Below are 18,013 nucleotides of genomic sequence, written 5' to 3'. Positions count from 1 at the left end.
CCATGCAGGGAGCCTGACGTGGGACTGGATCCTGGGTCTCCAGAATCACACCCTGGGCTGAAGGCAGGGGCTAAACCTCTGAGTCATCTGGGCTGCCCTACCTAAATAGTTTTAAAGAAGCCTATAAGGATGTAGCAAATGAACTCTTGGTACTATCTACTTATTTCCAATTTGTTTTAATGTCAATTTGCAGTTGATATTTTCTAGGCATTTGGCGGATTAATAGAAGAACTAATAGAAACCCAGATGGACAAGCTACTCATGGTATCCATTGATCAAATGTTATCAACACTGAGATTGATAATTAAAATTAACGGCAGCATCCCTCATAAATCAAAGGCCAGATTTATGGCTAACTCTCCATGCTGGCACTCTATGGAATAAAAGGTAGAGATGGAGGGATTTGAGAACAATAGGACAACAATTCTACTCTCTTAGGTTTGGAAGCTCCATTTATTAATAGAGCTGTCAGTGGAGCTAAGTGATGGTCCCTGGGATAGTCACATTACATATCACTTTTAAGTATTACAAAATTCCTAATTGGTAGGAGTTATTACCTCCACTTTACAGAGGGAAAAACAAGATGCTCAGAGAAGTTAAGTGACTTGTCGTTGCTGTGCATCTTGCCTAAGGTATGTCGGGATGCATAGCTAGGTCTGTTTGGCTCTCTGTTTCCTGCTATTTCTATTCTACCATGCTGCTTCAAAAATGTTTCTTATTTTGGTGAAGAAAATAATCAGACGTGGAAAAGACTAAAAGCAATACACAAATTGGGAGCACAAGGTACTTAATTCTTAGTTGAGATCCTAGAAGCTTTATAGGGGAACTGACGTTTGATTTAGCTCTTAAAAAAATGGTAGGACTGTGCCAGATAGAAGGAAGGTAGTCAAGATGGACATGACAATAAAAGGTGGAAAGTTTCACAGGCATGAAATGGCACAGCAGGGGTGAGGGAAGTGGTAGGAGGTGAAAATAAAACTGTAGGTCACAGCCTTATCCACCGTGTTAAGGGCATATCCTGTGGGCAAGTGAGATTCTTCACATGATGGTAGTAAGGCCATGATATGGTCAGATGGGCAGCCTGGAAGGAATATCCTGCCAAAGGAGAGATGCTTTCCTCAAAGATGAAGAGCAACCGATCAAAGAGAATAGATTCAAAAGGCAAGGGTGAGTGGACTAGATATTACTTGCTGAGTGAATTTCAGAGTGAAGAAGAGTGGAGAGAAAACAAGAATGAACGTTTAGGGCATCCTTTTTGTACATTCGGGGCTGTGCTCAGCTCTCACACAATCTACACCTCAATGAACCTACATTAACAAGTCCATGAGAGGAGCATCTGTGTTAGTCCCAGTCTACATCAAAAAAAGTGATGCCTAGAAGTCTGAGCCACAGCTAGTGAATTGTGGAAAAATTGAATGCAGGCAAGTTGACTGTATGGCCTTCGATTTTTACTATTGCATCCTTCAACTTGGGATGAGTCCCAAGGTTTTCACTCACTAGGACAGGGACTGGGGAGAGATGGAAATGTATAAAGACCCATTGAGATCAACATTGCACATTTGAGTTTGACTTTTCTATTTGATACTCAGGTGGAAGTATCTGGTTAAAGAATCAGAAGAGAGTGAGAACAGGAAACTAAAGGTAAAGAAGGTATCATTATTACAGATAGTGGTTAAAACCCAGGGACCATGAACACAAGTGAATGGTGACAAGGCTGGATGTGGTAAAGACTATTCTCCTCTTTGAAATAAGACATAGAACCTTCTAAACACAATCCTATAAACTCAAGAAGTCTTTATTTCTAATCATGCCTTTTGTGACTTTTTGTTCTAGTGTGAGAAGTATTTATTTGCCTGGCTTCTGAAGATCACTTGGAGTGTGAAGAGTTGTTATCCCCAAATTCCAGCTCCAGAGAGCCCTGGGTTCCTCTAGAAGGTCACAATTACTAATAGTCATACATTTGTCAAAACTGGACCTTTACACCTTCAAGTCTTAAAATTATTGTGAACAAATACATTTGCAACTGGGAAGAACAATATTGTAAAAATTAGAAGCAAAGTAGTTGTTCTTTCCAAACATGTCTCCTTCTCCTTCTGGTCTATCTGCTCCATCCCCTCCTCTTGCTACACTATCTTTGCCCACTGTCCTGTAGACAGAATCCCAGGTGCCAAACCAACAGAGGCCTGAGTGAGAGAAAAATGTCACTACTTGGCACATACTCTAGCAGTTTAACTGAGAGGGTTACGGTCTCACCAGATCACTGCCTGCATTGTAAAGTGTGTTCGCTGGGGGCATGGAGGAATGGTCTGAGCCATTCTGAGTTCTCAGAAGTGAGTGTGTCCACAGACAAGAGGTGTTCCTGTGGCACAGCATAACAAGTGGTGTTTTTCAACCTCCCAAGAGTGGGAAGAAGTTTTCTTGAAACCATATAGCAGTTACAGGGACTAGATCCAGAAGGTCAGAGTAATTCATGGCATGACTCATTTTATGCTTTTACCACTTCCCCACCATCCCAAAGTGCATCCTGCACGGGAGACATGCATCTGTGCAACGGACCAGGCAGACAATAGGCTTTGAGAAGGGGGTTTTACAAAATCCAAAATTCTCTGTGTCCAGGCACCTCACAAAGAAAACCGAGCAGTGTCGAGGGAAAAACTTAAAGAGCAAATCAAAGGTTCCTGGTGATTCAATTGTATTATATAAAACTATTTACATTTCTCTTTTTGGTCAATGGCGAGGTCTATTGGCACAAACAGCACAGCCACAAAGTATTGTTTTGATTTTAATAACTCATCTGATATATATTTATATATATTTATATATCTGCTTATCTTCGTTTCCTCAGCAAAAGGGGAAATAAAAATATTGATCTATAAAATAAGCTGATGATAACACAATGCCAAAAATAGCTTATGTTAAGTGCAAGGGGTGAAGCTTGGAAGCAAGCTAAATTGCAACAACATATTGATTTAACATTTTAAATACAAGACTTGCAATAAAATAATTCTTGAGATATGCTTCTCATTTTTTTAGCTTACTTTTTAAAAACTACTCTCTATACACATATCCAGTTGTAACACTTGACAGTAGCATTATGGGGCATGATATAACTTTGGTACACATTGCAGATATGGATGGATAATGTCTGTAAATGGTATTCCTTCACCAGTTAGAGCACTGTACAGCAGGTGACCAGCCACCTGATCCCATGTAATGTTTCCACCGGAACCCCAGAGCCCTTCCCAGATCCATTGGGAGACAACGGGAGGAAGCAGGCTCACTGGATCCATATTGTGTTTCCTCTCTCGGTTCTCCTAGGTTCCACTGTCAGCTCCCCAAACGTGGAAAAAAACTGCTCCATTTCTTTCTGAAGCATGTCATTTCTTTTCTCTGCATCTTCTTTTGCTCGCTCAGCGTTTCGCATTTTGATTTCTATCATTGTGAACTTTTTCCTTTCTTGATCCAGTTCATCGTGGAGGGTCATCATTTCTGTTTCCAAAGTCAAGTTTCGCTGTTCCAAGCTAGATGGGAGGGAGGGAATAAAAGAGAAAGTGATTTTATTCACTTGAAATGTGACAGGGACACAGATTTTCTGAACTCTGTCTCCACAATAGTTAGGAAATTGTAACGGGCCCTTTGGAACCAGTGAAGCAAGGTCTAATGGTTTAAAAGATGTATTTTTATTCATTCATTCATTGTATATGCTAGGATGATTTACTATCATTTTAACAAGAAGACCCCAAGACCTCACTTGGAAGCACTTAGTTGGTATCTGATTGTGAATAAATGAATGTCAGCACAGAGAAGCCGGAGATTGATTATCAGGGAGCACAGAATGGCAGATGTAGGAGGCAACCCAAAGCACAGGGCTTCCTGGACTCATTTCATGCGAAGCTGGCACCTGGCTTTATTAAAAGAAAGGGGAAAGTCTGGTAAAATGGGAAGGAAAGAGGACATCATATTTGCTTTCAATCAAGGGAAAAATAATGATAGTGAAAATGTCATTGCTAGGTATTTCACAAGTCTCTTATGCCAGAAAGTCACGAATCAAAAGTGGCAGAGCAATATTAGTATCCGGAAAAAGTAGGTTTCTGGCAAAAAAGTGATTACAATTAAAGATGACCATTACTTAATGACAAGAGGACTAGTTCATCAGGGAGATATAAACAATACTTTATTTTTATTTACCTAGTAGTCTAGCCTCAAAGTATTCAACATAAAATTTAACAAAATTATAAGGAGAAATTGATAAATCTATAATAACATTAGGAGATTTTTCTTTCTCAGAAATTATAGATCTATCTGATAGAAATTAGGGGAAATGTAAAAGACTTGAACAACGTGATTAACAGACTTGATCTATTAGTCATATATAGAATCTCAAACCAGTAAAAAGAGAATAGTTTTAACCAGGCTAAATAATTGATATCATAGAAACAATTATCTCCGAGCACAAACAGTAAAGTTAGAAACTAATTCTGAGGGAGTAAAAGAACATGAAACTTACATGTTTAAAAGCTAAACAACATATATCAGTGATTGATAACTAAACAAAGTAAAATATTATCTATCACCTATCTATATCATCTATCTATGAATTTGTCTCTAACTTTAATATTTATGGGATGGAGTTTAAAAGAAATTGAAAGAGAAATGTATGCCTATAATTAGGAATGACCAAAATTTACTAGAACAAACAACCTCTCCTATTTCTGTGGTTTGGGCATGGGGCAGCTCCTCTGCCCCACTCTGCTGTGTATCTCCTCCTCTGGTGGTCAGGCAGGTAAGAACGCTACAGTAAAAGGGCCCATTGAGATGACATTCTCCTGGGAAGTTCAATTATTTTATCAAGGTCTCTGAAATGTGCCACAGATTACAGAACATAAATAGGCCACCAATGTTCTCAGAAGTGAGTGTGTCCACCAGCAGCCATTCAGAACAGCTTTTTCCCCTCTGTTCATACAAGTACTAAGTTGAAAGTGCTATCTCTCGCTTGCCAGTGCTAAGTGCTAAGTTATCATCATGCATTGGCAGAAACTCCAGAGTTCTGGTAGCCAGTGGTTCCAAAAACTACACTTAGAAACAGAGTTACCTTATAAGCAGAGGACATTTCTTTTCTTCCATAAACCTCCTGTCACTTGGCATTATATAGAAAAATTCAAGCCAAGTGTCTGCTCAGGAAGGTTTACAAAAATGACTTTCTAAGAAAGTAATTTTTCAACCTAATGTATAAGTAGTACTTCAATTTACTTGACCAAAGTTCTTGGAATATGTATCGTTTAGCCTGATAATTGACAAATGGGTGGGACACATAGTAAAATACGTTGGAGCCAACTTTATGTATAAGGAAGGAGCCCCGTGGCGTCTGGAGCCATGGCAGCAATTGAAGTAGGACAAAGAATGATGTCCAGTACTGTGAGGACCCTAGAACACCCATGAAGGAGGAGGGCCACCAAGTCACACAGCCTGACCCTGGCCGCTCCATGCTGAACTGAGCCTCGGGACGTCTCCTCCTGGAGAGTTAGTGTCCTTTCCCCTACACTAAGCTCAAGGGAGAACATGAAGACCATAGGTTTTAGAATTTCTGTAACCACGGTGAAAACGCGGGGGTGGGACTTCTGGTTTCTGGCCCAGGGTCCTGTTTGTGAGCCTTGGGCTCATTCTCCATATTCCCACCTCTCAAGTCCATGGGACATCTGAGAGTCAGGGCTGTGAACACAGGCCACCCGGCAAACACCCCTTATCCAGCCTAGGCAGCCTCCCTAGAGAAGCTGCTAAGCATACTTCCACCTTGGTCACCCTATGAGAAGATGTAAACTGATATAAATTAGGTTTTGGCATAATTCTTCCTTACAAATCACAGTTTTTGCTCCTTGTTTAGCCTACAGTTTCCCTTGTCCATATGAACACACGTCATGTTCACACCTTTCTCAAAACCTCCACGGACTCCAATCTCAGATAAAAGCCAGATTTACAATGATCCTCAAGGTCCTCTGTCACCTCGCTCTGTTCCCTCTCGGGGCCCCCCGCCCATCCCATCTCATGGCATTTCCACTTGCTCCTCTCCAGGTATCGCTCAGCTTCCTCTGTGACCACACGTGAATTTAGACCTCACCAAGGCATCTGACTCCACTTCCCTGCATTAGTCTTCTACTTAGCATCCGATCTACTTTACTTATTGCTCTGGTTCCATGAGGGCTGAGTTTTGGTCTGTTTTATTCACTGCTTGAACCCTCAAGGCCTGCAGCTGAGCCCAGCAGGCAGCGGACACCCTCTTAGCATTCAAAGATTAAAAGAATGAGAAAAAAAGATCTGGGTTTTTTTTTTTTGACACCTTTTCTTCACCCTCATTTCATCCTCTTCGCACCAGTGAAAACAGGATCCTTACTTTCCATTTATCCCTGCCACTCTCTTTCCAGGCCTTAACAGAAACCCACATATCTAATTACAGAAGATAGCATTATTGAGCACTGATTCTGTGCCAGGGACAATGCTTAAGGATTTCTCACATGCTTTTAAGGTAACAACTACTCATATTTAAGATTTTCACAGTAAGAATCCAAAGCTCATAGAGAGCCTCCCCCATATCCTACAGCTTACAACTAAAGAGTGAATCCTGGACTTGAACTCGGGTCTGTGACTCTGGAGCCAGTTCGTTTAACCTCCTGTGCAGATGTGTCCCACAACAGGGGGTTGTTGCACCCTTTCTGGTAGTTAGGAGCTCCAGATTTTCCTCACCTTTTTATCCGGGACTCATACTCTATCTTCTGCTTGGTCATCTCCTGTTTTAGGCTGGACACTAAGCTGTGCAGTGCACTGTGGTTGCTGGTGTTGTTGCCCACAAATGTCTCACTGTTGTCACTGCTGCTGGTGGCACGACTACTCCGGCCTCCCACACTCCTCCGGTCGCTTTTGTTTTCATAGTCCCCAGGGTGGGAGAGGTCATCCTGCGGGGGCCCATCCAAAACAGGGTCCTCAAAATTACCCCCATAAAAGTCTTGCTCTGGGCAGGTGGTGGTGGAGGAACGGCAGGAGTTGGAATTCTCGGGGAGGGAGATTTCACAGGAGGAAGTGGACCAGGTGGCGCTGTCAACACTCTGCTTGTCATCAAGGTTCATCATGGAGAACTGCTGATGGACATTATCATAGGTGGAGAGCCTGTTGTGCTGGCCTGACTCTCCTGCTTGCTCTTTCTGCTTATTATCCCTCAGGGTCACGTAGCCATTAGGCAGCCAGCTCATGCTGCGACCGTTCAAGGGGTTCCCAAGTGTGTCGGGGTTCAAAATGCCCATTCGCACTGTTCCATTCTGTACACTGTGGGTGCCCATTTTGGTACCAGACCCCTTCAGCGAAGAGGTCCTTCTGGCCTGTAAGCTCCCATTGGGAGTGGTTTGGGTCTTCTCCAGACCTTCTGCATTACCGCTGCTGAAGGACCCATTGGTGACTATCCCACTGCCCTTGTTGAAAGCAGGATTCTTTTTGACCATGAGAGGGGGGCTCCTAGAGACATCCAGCTTATGAACGCTGTTCCTTGGGCTGTTGGTTTTACTCCCTGGTAGAGCTGTGGGGGATCCATTATCCACGCTGCTTCTCTGGGGAGACTCGGACTTTTCCCAAGAGCACTGCCTACCAGGACTATCCTTGGTATTATTGTTCTCCTTGTTCTGTAGCTGGCCCATGGTGGCTTTCTTCTGAATTTCATTGTTGTTGTTGCTCACTCCATCTTGGGGTTTGCCTTGTGGTTCTGTATCTTTAGGGAAGAGGCGATCATGTTTGCTAATCATTACTGACATCAACTGCTGGACCACCACAGTGCCTGTAATTGCGAAGAAAACACAGTTGTAGGAGTGAAATAGTTTTATTTCTCATTTTGAAAAAGACTCTTAAAGAACCACATTCAGATGAACATTAAGCATTACTGTCAGTACTGCTGAACTATATTCTTAATGATGACAATAGCAAAAGAAGCTAAAAGTGCTTGAGCATTTACCATATATAATGAACTGTACGAAGCACTTTACTTTTGTTGGTTTAGCTGGATTTTAAAACAAATCTATGAATAGGTAGTTTATTATCATTGTATTGCAAATGTTAAATAACTTGACCAAGGTCACAAAGCCATTAAGGAGCAGAATCAGGGCTTGAAACGGGGTGAGCTAGTTCCAGAGAATAGGCTTTTAATCATTATACACCATTTCCTAGAAGTTTGAGATTTAATTGTGAGAAGTCTTAAGAGAAGGTCAATGTTATCTCTCATTTGACAATTGACTCAAACGATCAATATATTTTAGTGGCATTTCTTAGTAAAGCCCTATATGATCTCTGGTGGGTATATGGTCTGTCTTTCTAATGTTGCAAGATAATGAAGTTCCATATGACTTTTGTTCACTATTCAAAAGCTTTGAGGCATTTTAAGTAACATCAGCCAGAATGGTGTAATAAGGATCTCCAAAAATCCTCTTCTCCATAAGAGCAATTCACAAAAGTATTCTGAATCAACATTTGTAGGAATCTGGAAGTTAATTAAAGGCTCGATACAGTCTGGAAAATGTTTATTCAGGAAAAAAGGTTGACTCAGTAAGAACATCAAGCTCTGTGGTATTTTAACTTTGTCCTCATCCTATTCTCCCTAGCTTTGCAATAGCCTTAAAAACTAATATTCCACAATCGCAGTGGGAACTGGCAGCTTGGCAGTCCCTGCAATGGCCAGAACACAGTTGGAATTCCAAAACTCCATTCCCAGAATATTGCCATTGTTTGACCTGTTTGGTGGTTCTCTTGAAGACGCCCTCACAATGCATGTCCTTATTTGATCTGACTAGGAATTTGACCAGTGTGAAGAGTGTTTTTCTCAGGGGCGTTTGTCAGAAATAATGAGGGCTCTTTTGTTTAACACCATGGCTGCCAGAAGCAGCAGAATAACAGTTGGGACAGACAATAGGCTAACCACAAGCTTAAAAGATAAATCTGAGGAATGAGATTTCCATAGGGGGTTTTGAAAAGCTTGGATCTATCCCTGGGAGTTTAGAAGACTACACGCATGTTTAGGGTTACGTACATCCCTGCAGCTGTGTGCATGCTCAGGAAAGAACTAGTAAGTCCCTAGGCTCTCACCTCTGGCTGATTTTGAGGCTCTGTACAAGCAGAAACTGAAGGCTACTGCAGAGTTGTGAACTACCTACCTGACTGTCAAAGATTTGCATACAGAGCCCCTTGGCAAAAAAAAAAAAAAAAAAGGAAACTTATGAGCCGAGGCAATAGAAGGAAATCTTTGTCAATAATTAATTGACAACCAAGCAAACCAAGCATAAACTTCAGTGGCCACATTTGGTGAAGAATATAAACTTTATAGAATTAGTTCAGAAAAAGCACTAAACAAACAACAGCAAATCTGAAGAGGGAGAGGACCTGATATCCAAAGCCCTCACAGTATTTTACTACTAAAAATGTCCAGGGATGCCTGGGTGGCTCAGTGGTTTTAGCACCTGCCTTCGGCCCAGGGCACGATCCTGGAGTCCTGGGATCAAGTCCTGCATCGGGCTCCCTGTGTGGAGCCTGCTTCTAACCTCTGCCTATGTCTCTGCCTCTCTCTGTCTGTGTCTCTCATGAATAAATAAATAAAATCTTTTTAAAAATGTCCAGTTTTTCAATGAAAATTATGAGACATACAAAGAATAAAGACCTTATGGCCCATATGTAGGAAAAATACACTCTGAGGAAGCCCAGACAGGGCACTCACTAGATAAAGACTTTAAATTGGTTATTTTGAATGTGTTCTAATAACTAAAGGAAACCATATCTAAAGAGATCAGATGAAAATGAGAATACTGTCTTACCAAATAGAGATTATCAATAAAGATACAGAAAGCATATAAATGAACCAAATATTCTGGAGTTGAAAAGTATAATAACTGAAATGAACAAAAAATCAGGAGAGGGAATTAACAGCAGATATAAGCAGGCAAAAGAAAGAATTGCTATACCTGAAAATGAAAATGCAAAAGGATCTAAACCTAGACCCATCATAGTCAAGCTGTCTTAAACTAAAAAAAAAAAAAAAAAACTTGAAAGTAGCAAGAGAGAACCAACCCATGTACAAAGGATCCTTAAGAAGATTAATAGCTGATTTCTCATAATTTCTCATTGCCAGAAGGTAATAGGATATGCAAAATGTTGAAAGACTGTCACACAAGAATTCTGTATCCAACAAATCTATATTCAAAATGGAGGGGAAGGGCAGCCCAGGTGGCTCGGTGGTTTAGCACCACCTTCAGCCCAGGGCCTGATCCTGAAGATCCGGGATCGAGTCCCACATCGGGCTCCCTGCATGGAGAGTGCTTCTCCCTCTGTCTGTGTCTCTGCCTCTTTCTTTCTCTCTGTGTCTCTTATGAATAAATAAATAAAAATCTTAAAAAAAAAAACGGAGGGGAAATAAAGATATTGCTAGATAAACAAAAACTGAGAGAATCTTTTACCACCAAACCTGCTCTATAAGAAACAGCAAAGCATTAGGCAGGGCATTTTAAACAATGAAAAGAAATTTGAGAAACAATAATTATCTTACACAGATGAAAATACTGTAATTTCCATTTGATTCTCATATTTTTTACTATGCACTATAAAGTATGAATTAGAAATGAATACAAATTTCAGACAGTAAAATTAACAGACCATAATGGATGAAATAGCTGATTTATTATTAAAAGCAATAATTTATTTAAAAAAATCAATGGGTTTATCAATTTCAGCATATTAGCTGAAATCTCAAATATATTTTCACATATTCCTCACTGCCTTAGAAACTGAGTTCCTACCCCTTAAAATTGGCTGTCATTATTAACCAGCCTTCTCAATTAGTTTTCTAACTTGGAGCCTCTCCTCCCTCAATAGCCCAAGAAAATCTTTAAATATTCAGTTATCATGTACCCATAATAAAACAGTATAGGCTAATACAAACATCAATCATTTTGCTTTGGCTTGAACTATACTGATCTGATGTATTAACTGGGTTTATATGATCTTGCTAAAAGCTCTTAGGAATAATCTCCAATAAATAGACACAGCAAAACAACTTAAATTCTAGTTAATAAATGTAGTTTCTATATAAAATACTTAAATTGAGATTTTGTGAACAAAATGATGAGAAGGGCTTTGACAATGCAGGTTTCTACCAAACAGCTACTATTTGAGTAGCTGTCAGAGAGTAGAGGCCTGATATGTGGGGAGGTCATTCTTTCGCTTAAAGCAACACTTTGACAAAATCGGACTTGAGTATAATTCAAAATCAAATTTTGAATATGAAAAAATTGTGTTAAATCCATCTATGTCCTGCACACTTCTGTGATCATCCAAAACTTAGAGTATATTTAGATCAAGAATCTTCAGTGTGCCAGGTCTGATGTTGGTCAGTGTTGCTCAAACATTAATATTCATTCAAATTACCTGAATTCTGTTAAAATGTAGGTATTGTGGGGGGGGCATGAGATTTTACATTTCTAACCAGCTCCTTGATGACACTAGCAGTAACAGAAAAGTAGCATAAATATCACCTGGGAGTTTCAAAATTGCAGAACCTGCTGCAGACCTGAATCAGAGCTTGCATGTTAACAATATCTCCAGGTGATTCCTATGTATATTAGAGTTTGAGAAACACTATGTTAGGTGGAGATGTTTCACTTAAATCTTTTAAATTAAGCTTCTCAAAGGCTATAAGATAGGACTTGAAACTTTCCAGATGAGAAAACTGAGGTTCAGAGAGGGTAAGCTGTTTGCTCAAGGTCACATAGATGATAAATGACCAAGGTGAAATTTCACTTTGTCTTCTTCCTCCAAAGCATGCACTCATCCTATTATGTTTCAGCTGTTGGAATTTTAACTGTAGTAGTAACAAGTAAACTTGGGGTTATTCTAAATAAGAAATTAAATAAAAGACATCTATTTATTTGTGGAAGAAAAAGGACTCAATAAAATTAATGGTCTTATATATCTATCTTTTCTAGCTACCTCTGAATTTGTCATCCTATTTTCAGTGCATGGAGGAGTGAATGATTCTTTTTTTTTTTTTTTTTTTTTGAGTGAATGATTCTGATGAAAAGATTTTAGTACAGTTAAAATGGCTGTCAACACTCTCATTATGTACTGTTTGAAGACATGTGTACTTAGTCCTATTTTACTATTTGCTCATATGACAGACACACTTTCAAATATTAGCAGCCTCTATTATATATGACAGAGTGTCTAGTACTTTGGGAAAAATGGAGCTTTTCCCCATCACTGGAATATTAACATTTGAAGCATGAAGCATCACTGCTTCTCACTATAGCTGTGAACTATGTAGGGCATTTAATTAATTGAAGAGCGACATTCCCAAGGTCTCTATCATGAGACTGTGAACAGTCATGCCAGTTACCTGCCATAATTATAGAGTGACTGTCACGGCCCTAGTGATCTAGAAATCTCTTTCTTCTACCTTGGGAGGCTTTGCTTTCATCTAGTTTCCAGAATAATAAATGGCAATAGTTCTTTCCTAGAAAGAAAGAAAGAAAGGGAATTTCTTTCCATTTTTATATCTTTTTAGGACAGACTAGCTTAGTAATGATCAAGTATGTATCACTATATACTCTCTTTTCCTTTTTATTTCCTCCTCTCTGTCATTCTCTTCCTTGGGTTACTAATGAAAAACATGAAGCCCAAATAATGAGGTCAGAATCACCAGCCCATTCTGAAGAGTCCGAGCAGATTCAGGAGTCCCACTGTGCTACATGATCCAGAAATTCTCTCTCGCTTGTACACTTCTATGAAGGTTGAATTTAAACCACATTATAGGCACTTCTTCATAAAAATTGGATAAGAATTCGATTTTGCTTTAAAGGAAAATTATGTAGGCACTTTAAAATACACTTACATATACACATATATGACAGCTCTCTGTGAAATGTAGTTTCAATTTGTATTTTTGCAACGAATAAACTTGTACATGTGTCATTTTGTATATGTGTAGATGTAAGTTATATCATGAATTTTGACAAATGACAGTCCTGGAAACATCTAATCATGATATAGACAATTCCCTTGTGCCTATTTGTAGCCAATTCCCTACCCCCATCTCCCAACCATGACAACCACTGATCTGCTTTCTAACACTATAGTTTTTCTGTTTCTAGAATTTCACATAAATGGAATTATACAATATGAAGTCTTTGTGTCTAGGCAGTATTCATTTAGCATAATACTTATGACATTTACCCATATTATTGGATGTATTAATAGTTCATTCTTTCTATTGCTGAGTAGTATTCCATTTTATGAACGTACCAAAAATTATCTGTTCACTGATTGATGGACACCTGGTCTGTTTTCAGATTGGGGTATTTTGAAATAAAGCTGATATGAACATTTGACTAAAAGTTTTGGGTGAATATTTGAACAGATAAGCAATTTTTCCAGTATCATTTGTTGAAATGACTATCACTTTCCCACCGAACTAACTTGGCACATACGTCAAAAACAAATGATGACATGTGTGGGTTTATTTCTGGATTCTGTTCTATGACATTGATCTATATGTCTATATTCATATCACACTGTCTTGATTACTGGTGACATTATATTGAGTCTTCAAGTAGTATATTTCAACTTTGTTTTTCCTCTTCATATTGTTTTGGCTATTCTACATAATTTTTATTTCCATGTAAGATTTATAATCAGATTGCCAATTTTTTCAAATAAAATTTTTTCTGTGATATTTTTGGGAATTACATTGAGACTATAGGTAAACTTTAGGAAAAGTAATAGCTTATTGATTTTGGCTATTCTAATTGATGAACATAGTATATTTCCCTATTTACATAGTTTTTTTCATAAATGTTTAGTAGTTTTCAGGATATATGTCTTATTTATATTTTCTTAAATTTATCCATTTTTTATATTTTTAAGTGTTGCTCTAAAATTCTATTTTTAGTTCAATTTCTAATTATTCAATGTTAGTGTATAGAAATAAATGAATTTTTATGAATTGACATTATACCATGTGACCTTGATGAGTTCACTTATTAGTTATAGTAGCTTTCCTTGTAGATTCCCTAGAATTTTCTACATAAATTATCATGTTGTCTGTGAATAAACAGAGTTTTACAACTTCCTTTTCTAATCTGTTTGCCTTCAATTCCTTCTTAATATTTTGTTGCACTAGCTAGGATTTTTACTACAGATGAAGGGCCAAAAATAGGCATCTTACCTTATGCCCAATCTTCGGGGGAAAGCATTCATCTTTCACCATTAAGTGAAATAGCACTTCACTATGCTATAGCATTCACTTCACTATGCTATAGCATTCACTTCACTTCACTATAGCATTAAGTATAATATTATAACTACATTTTTTATAGACAACTTTTCTTAGGTTAAGTTCCTTTTATTTCTAATTTGCTAACAGTCTTTATCATGAATGGCATTAGATTTTGTAAAATACTTTTTTGTATCCATGGAGAAGATTTTTAAGAAAAATTTTTTTGTCTGTTAATATGGTGAATTACATTGATTTTTAAATGGCTAGCCAAGTTTTCCTTCCTGGGATTAAAACCCACTGGTGTTGGTTTATTATCCTTTTTATGTTACTGAAGTCAGGATATTAGGGCCAAAGATGTTAAAAAGATATCAAATAAAATAATTGTAAAATTAAATATAATGCCCAGGAAATATATTTTGTTGATAAAACTACACCGAAATTCAAGGAAGTGATTGATTAAAATGTCTGTGTAGTAAAATAGAATTTTAAGTGAGTGGAGCAGTAAGATGGAGGAACAGGACACAGCAATGGACTTTTGGGATGCCTAAAAAAGTTTTCTTTCTCTACCTAGGTGATGATTTCTAGAGTATTGTCTTTTTTTTTTTCTTTTCAAAGATTGTATTTATTTATTTGTGAGAGACACACAGAAAGAGAGGCAGGGACACAGGCAGAAGGAGAAGCAGACTCCCCACAGGGAGCCCGATGCAGACTCTATCCCAGGACCCCAGGATCACGCCCTGAACTGAAGGCAGACACTCAACCACTGAGCCACCCAGGCATTCCCTAGAGTATTTGTCTTATATAAATTCACTAAGATTTATATGTGTGCCTGTTATTGGTGGTTTTCCTTATCATATATATTCTAGTTCATAATAAAAGTTTTAGAAAACAATAGACTAAAGTATCTGTATGCTTCATATAGCTTCACATTTTACATTTCCTAATGTCTGCTAAACTCTTCCAAAAGAAATTACGTTTTCTGTACCAACTAACGTACTGCCCAAAATCTGATGTTCGGTTGATATCGCCCTAAATATCTGACAAGGAAATGAAGCTGAGCTGATGTAGGCAGACACTTAAAAAGCTTTCTTTCTGTCTCATATGACATAGAGGAATGAAAATATTAGAATTTTCAAGAAAGGAAGGTATCAGGAGTATATTTTGTTCTAAATAAGCTCAGAGTAAAACTAAAAATCATCTTTCTCTTTCCCCTTTCCTTACTAAATTCTTAAATGTTCAATTAGTCCATTTTTTTAAAAAAAGATTTTATTTATTTATTCATGAGAGACACATAGAGAGAGGCAGAGACATTGGCAGAGGGAGAAGCAGGCTCCCTGTGGGGAGGCCACTGTGGAACTCAATCCCAGGATCCTGGGATCATGCCCTGAGCCAAAGGCAGACAATCACTGAGCCACCCACGTATCCCAATTAGTCCAATTTTTAGAAAACAATGATAGTATTAATGGCCATAGGTAAAAAGGGCACTTAAGCAGTAAGGCCTGCTGGAAACAAATGGAAGTAGAAGTTCATTGTGGAAAAGAATTTGAGGCATTTTCTAATCTAGAAAACAATTCATGTTTCAAAACAGTTTATAAGCAGCATTATCTTACAGAGAACCATTTTTTCTACTTCTTGAAATCAGACAAATAAAACCAAAATTAATAAAAATATATTAGCTTAAAATAGTTACTTTTAAAACTTTCTGAAAATTGCATGAGGCTCAAAAAGTGAACTAGATTTTTCTAGTTCTTTCATAGTACTTTACAGCTGATTTACTCTTGTAAGGCTACTGAGGAATCTTTTAGTAAATTATGTTTAGTAAACTCAAAAGAATGCCTGACTCCTAATGAGAAGAGTTTGTACTTAAAGAACTTAGGTCAATAAATGGAGTTACCACACAGATACGTATTTCCCTAGATTCCTCAGAAAAGAATACACTCTGATCAACCAAAAGACAGGTGATTAGGAGTGCCTGGCTGGCTCAGTCAATAGAGCATATGACTCTTGATCTGAAGGTTGTGAATTGGAGACCCACTTTTGGTATAGAGAATATAAATAAATTTTAGAAAAAACAAAACAAACAAAAGAGTTTATTGTTCTCTTCATGAAGGTATAGGTTAATAATTTACTTACCCTCCATGATAGTCAAAGGATCTTCCACTTTGGGGCGTAGGATATTAGGGCCAAAGACAGTGGCCAAGTTCTGCACACTCATTTTGTTAACTCCAGAATAGGACTGTACTTCATCCAAGAACCTGTTGGGTATAAGAACATGAACAAACAATGGGATCAAATTTGTCAGTGGAAGAAAGTGATTTATTGGGAAAATTATTAAATAGAATATGTTCAAATCCAATATGGAGACAAAAGTATTTAGAAATTCAAACATCTCTCAGTCACATGTTGGGAAAATATATTGTAAATGATTAAGAATCAGACTTGAGGGGATCATATCAAATATCATCTCTGGCCCTGGCTTAGTTTCACTTCCTGTGTTGATCACAGAAACAGGTGCATTTGGATAATATGGACATGAGATTCAAGAATGTGGATTTTCTTTCAATCCTTAAATAAAACATTAAATTTATATGTACATTCTATTTGAGAACTATAAATAATATCATCTGGTACAACCCTTTATTTCAGAGAGGAGGAATCAACCCACCTTATTGAGTAATTTGTGAACTTCAAATTTATAGCCTATTAAAAAATGAATTCAAACATGGTTTAAATTAAAACCTTAGTTCACTGATAATGAAAAACTGGAACTTTTTTTTCAATTTATCAGGTGTTAAAGAATAAGAGATGTGAAACTGACTCCTCCCCCAAATAATTTTAGTAGGAGGGATTATTTTTATAGTTTTGCTGTCTTTTTTCATTCCCCATCCCCTCTTCATTTCTAGAATTCATGGCTTACTAATTGTACTGATGAGACAAAGAGGAAGTGATGAGAAATAAGAAAGAACTTATTATTTTTTCATTTGGTTTTATTTACTTATTTATTTATTTTTGTTTCAAATTTTTATTTAAATTCTAGTTAGTTAACATACTGGAGTAGGATTTAGTGATTCATCATTTACATATAACACCCATTGCTGATCCCAACAAGTGCCATCCTTAATACCCATCACCATTTAGCCCATTCCCCTCCTCCACCTCCCCTCCATCAACCCTCGGTTTGTTCTCTACAGTTAAGAGTCTTCTATAGTTTGCTTCTCTCTCTCTCTCTCTCTCTCTCTCATTATTCCCCCTCTTCCCCTATGTTCATCTCTTTGACTTCTTAAATTCCACATATGAATGAAAACATATGGTATTTGTCTTTCTCTGACTGACTTATTTCACTTAGCATAGATGAATGGGTAAAGAATATATATATATATTCACATATACATATATTATATGAAGAATATAAATATTGTATAAAGTAAAGAATATATATATTATATTCATATATATAAAGAATATATATTATATTCACATATAACATATGTATATGTGAATATATACATAATGAATATATACATATATAATGGAATATTATTCAGCCATTAAAAAGAATGAAATCTTGCCATCTGCAACAATATGGATGAAGCTAGAGTGTATAATGTGAAGCAAAATGAGAGAACTCATGGTGATTTAAAATAATATATTTTATGTGTTTATATATTTCATTGTTCTAACTTATTAAATTCTCAAAGCAACTGTGTGAGGAAAATACTATGCTTA

General features: G+C 37.6%; 1 protein-coding gene across 9 annotated transcripts in view; it reads right to left on the bottom strand.

Annotated features, from left to right (window-relative positions):
- Positions 1 to 2,769: 2,769 nt before the first annotated feature.
- ARHGAP24 (Rho GTPase activating protein 24) overlaps positions 2,770 to 18,013 on the bottom strand; it is a 738,009-nt gene continuing 722,765 nt past the window's right edge. For all 9 annotated transcript variants that reach the window (XM_077882769.1, XM_077882768.1, XM_077882772.1 and 6 more), the window contains 3 exons: positions 16,421 to 16,542; positions 6,739 to 7,816; positions 2,770 to 3,521 (listed from right to left, as the gene is read on the bottom strand). In XM_077882769.1, coding sequence (XP_077738895.1) covers positions 3,278 to 3,521; positions 6,739 to 7,816; positions 16,421 to 16,542 — 1,444 coding nt within the window. In that variant the 3' untranslated portion in view covers positions 2,770 to 3,277. The remainder of the gene's footprint in view (positions 3,522 to 6,738; positions 7,817 to 16,420; positions 16,543 to 18,013) is intronic.

This window comes from Canis aureus, chromosome 33 (genome assembly GCF_053574225.1).
Source record: "Canis aureus isolate CA01 chromosome 33, VMU_Caureus_v.1.0, whole genome shotgun sequence".
Taxonomy (NCBI): Eukaryota; Metazoa; Chordata; class Mammalia; order Carnivora; family Canidae; genus Canis; species Canis aureus.
Note: the sequence above shows the minus strand (reverse complement) of the source record. Positions and strands in the feature narration are given on the sequence as shown.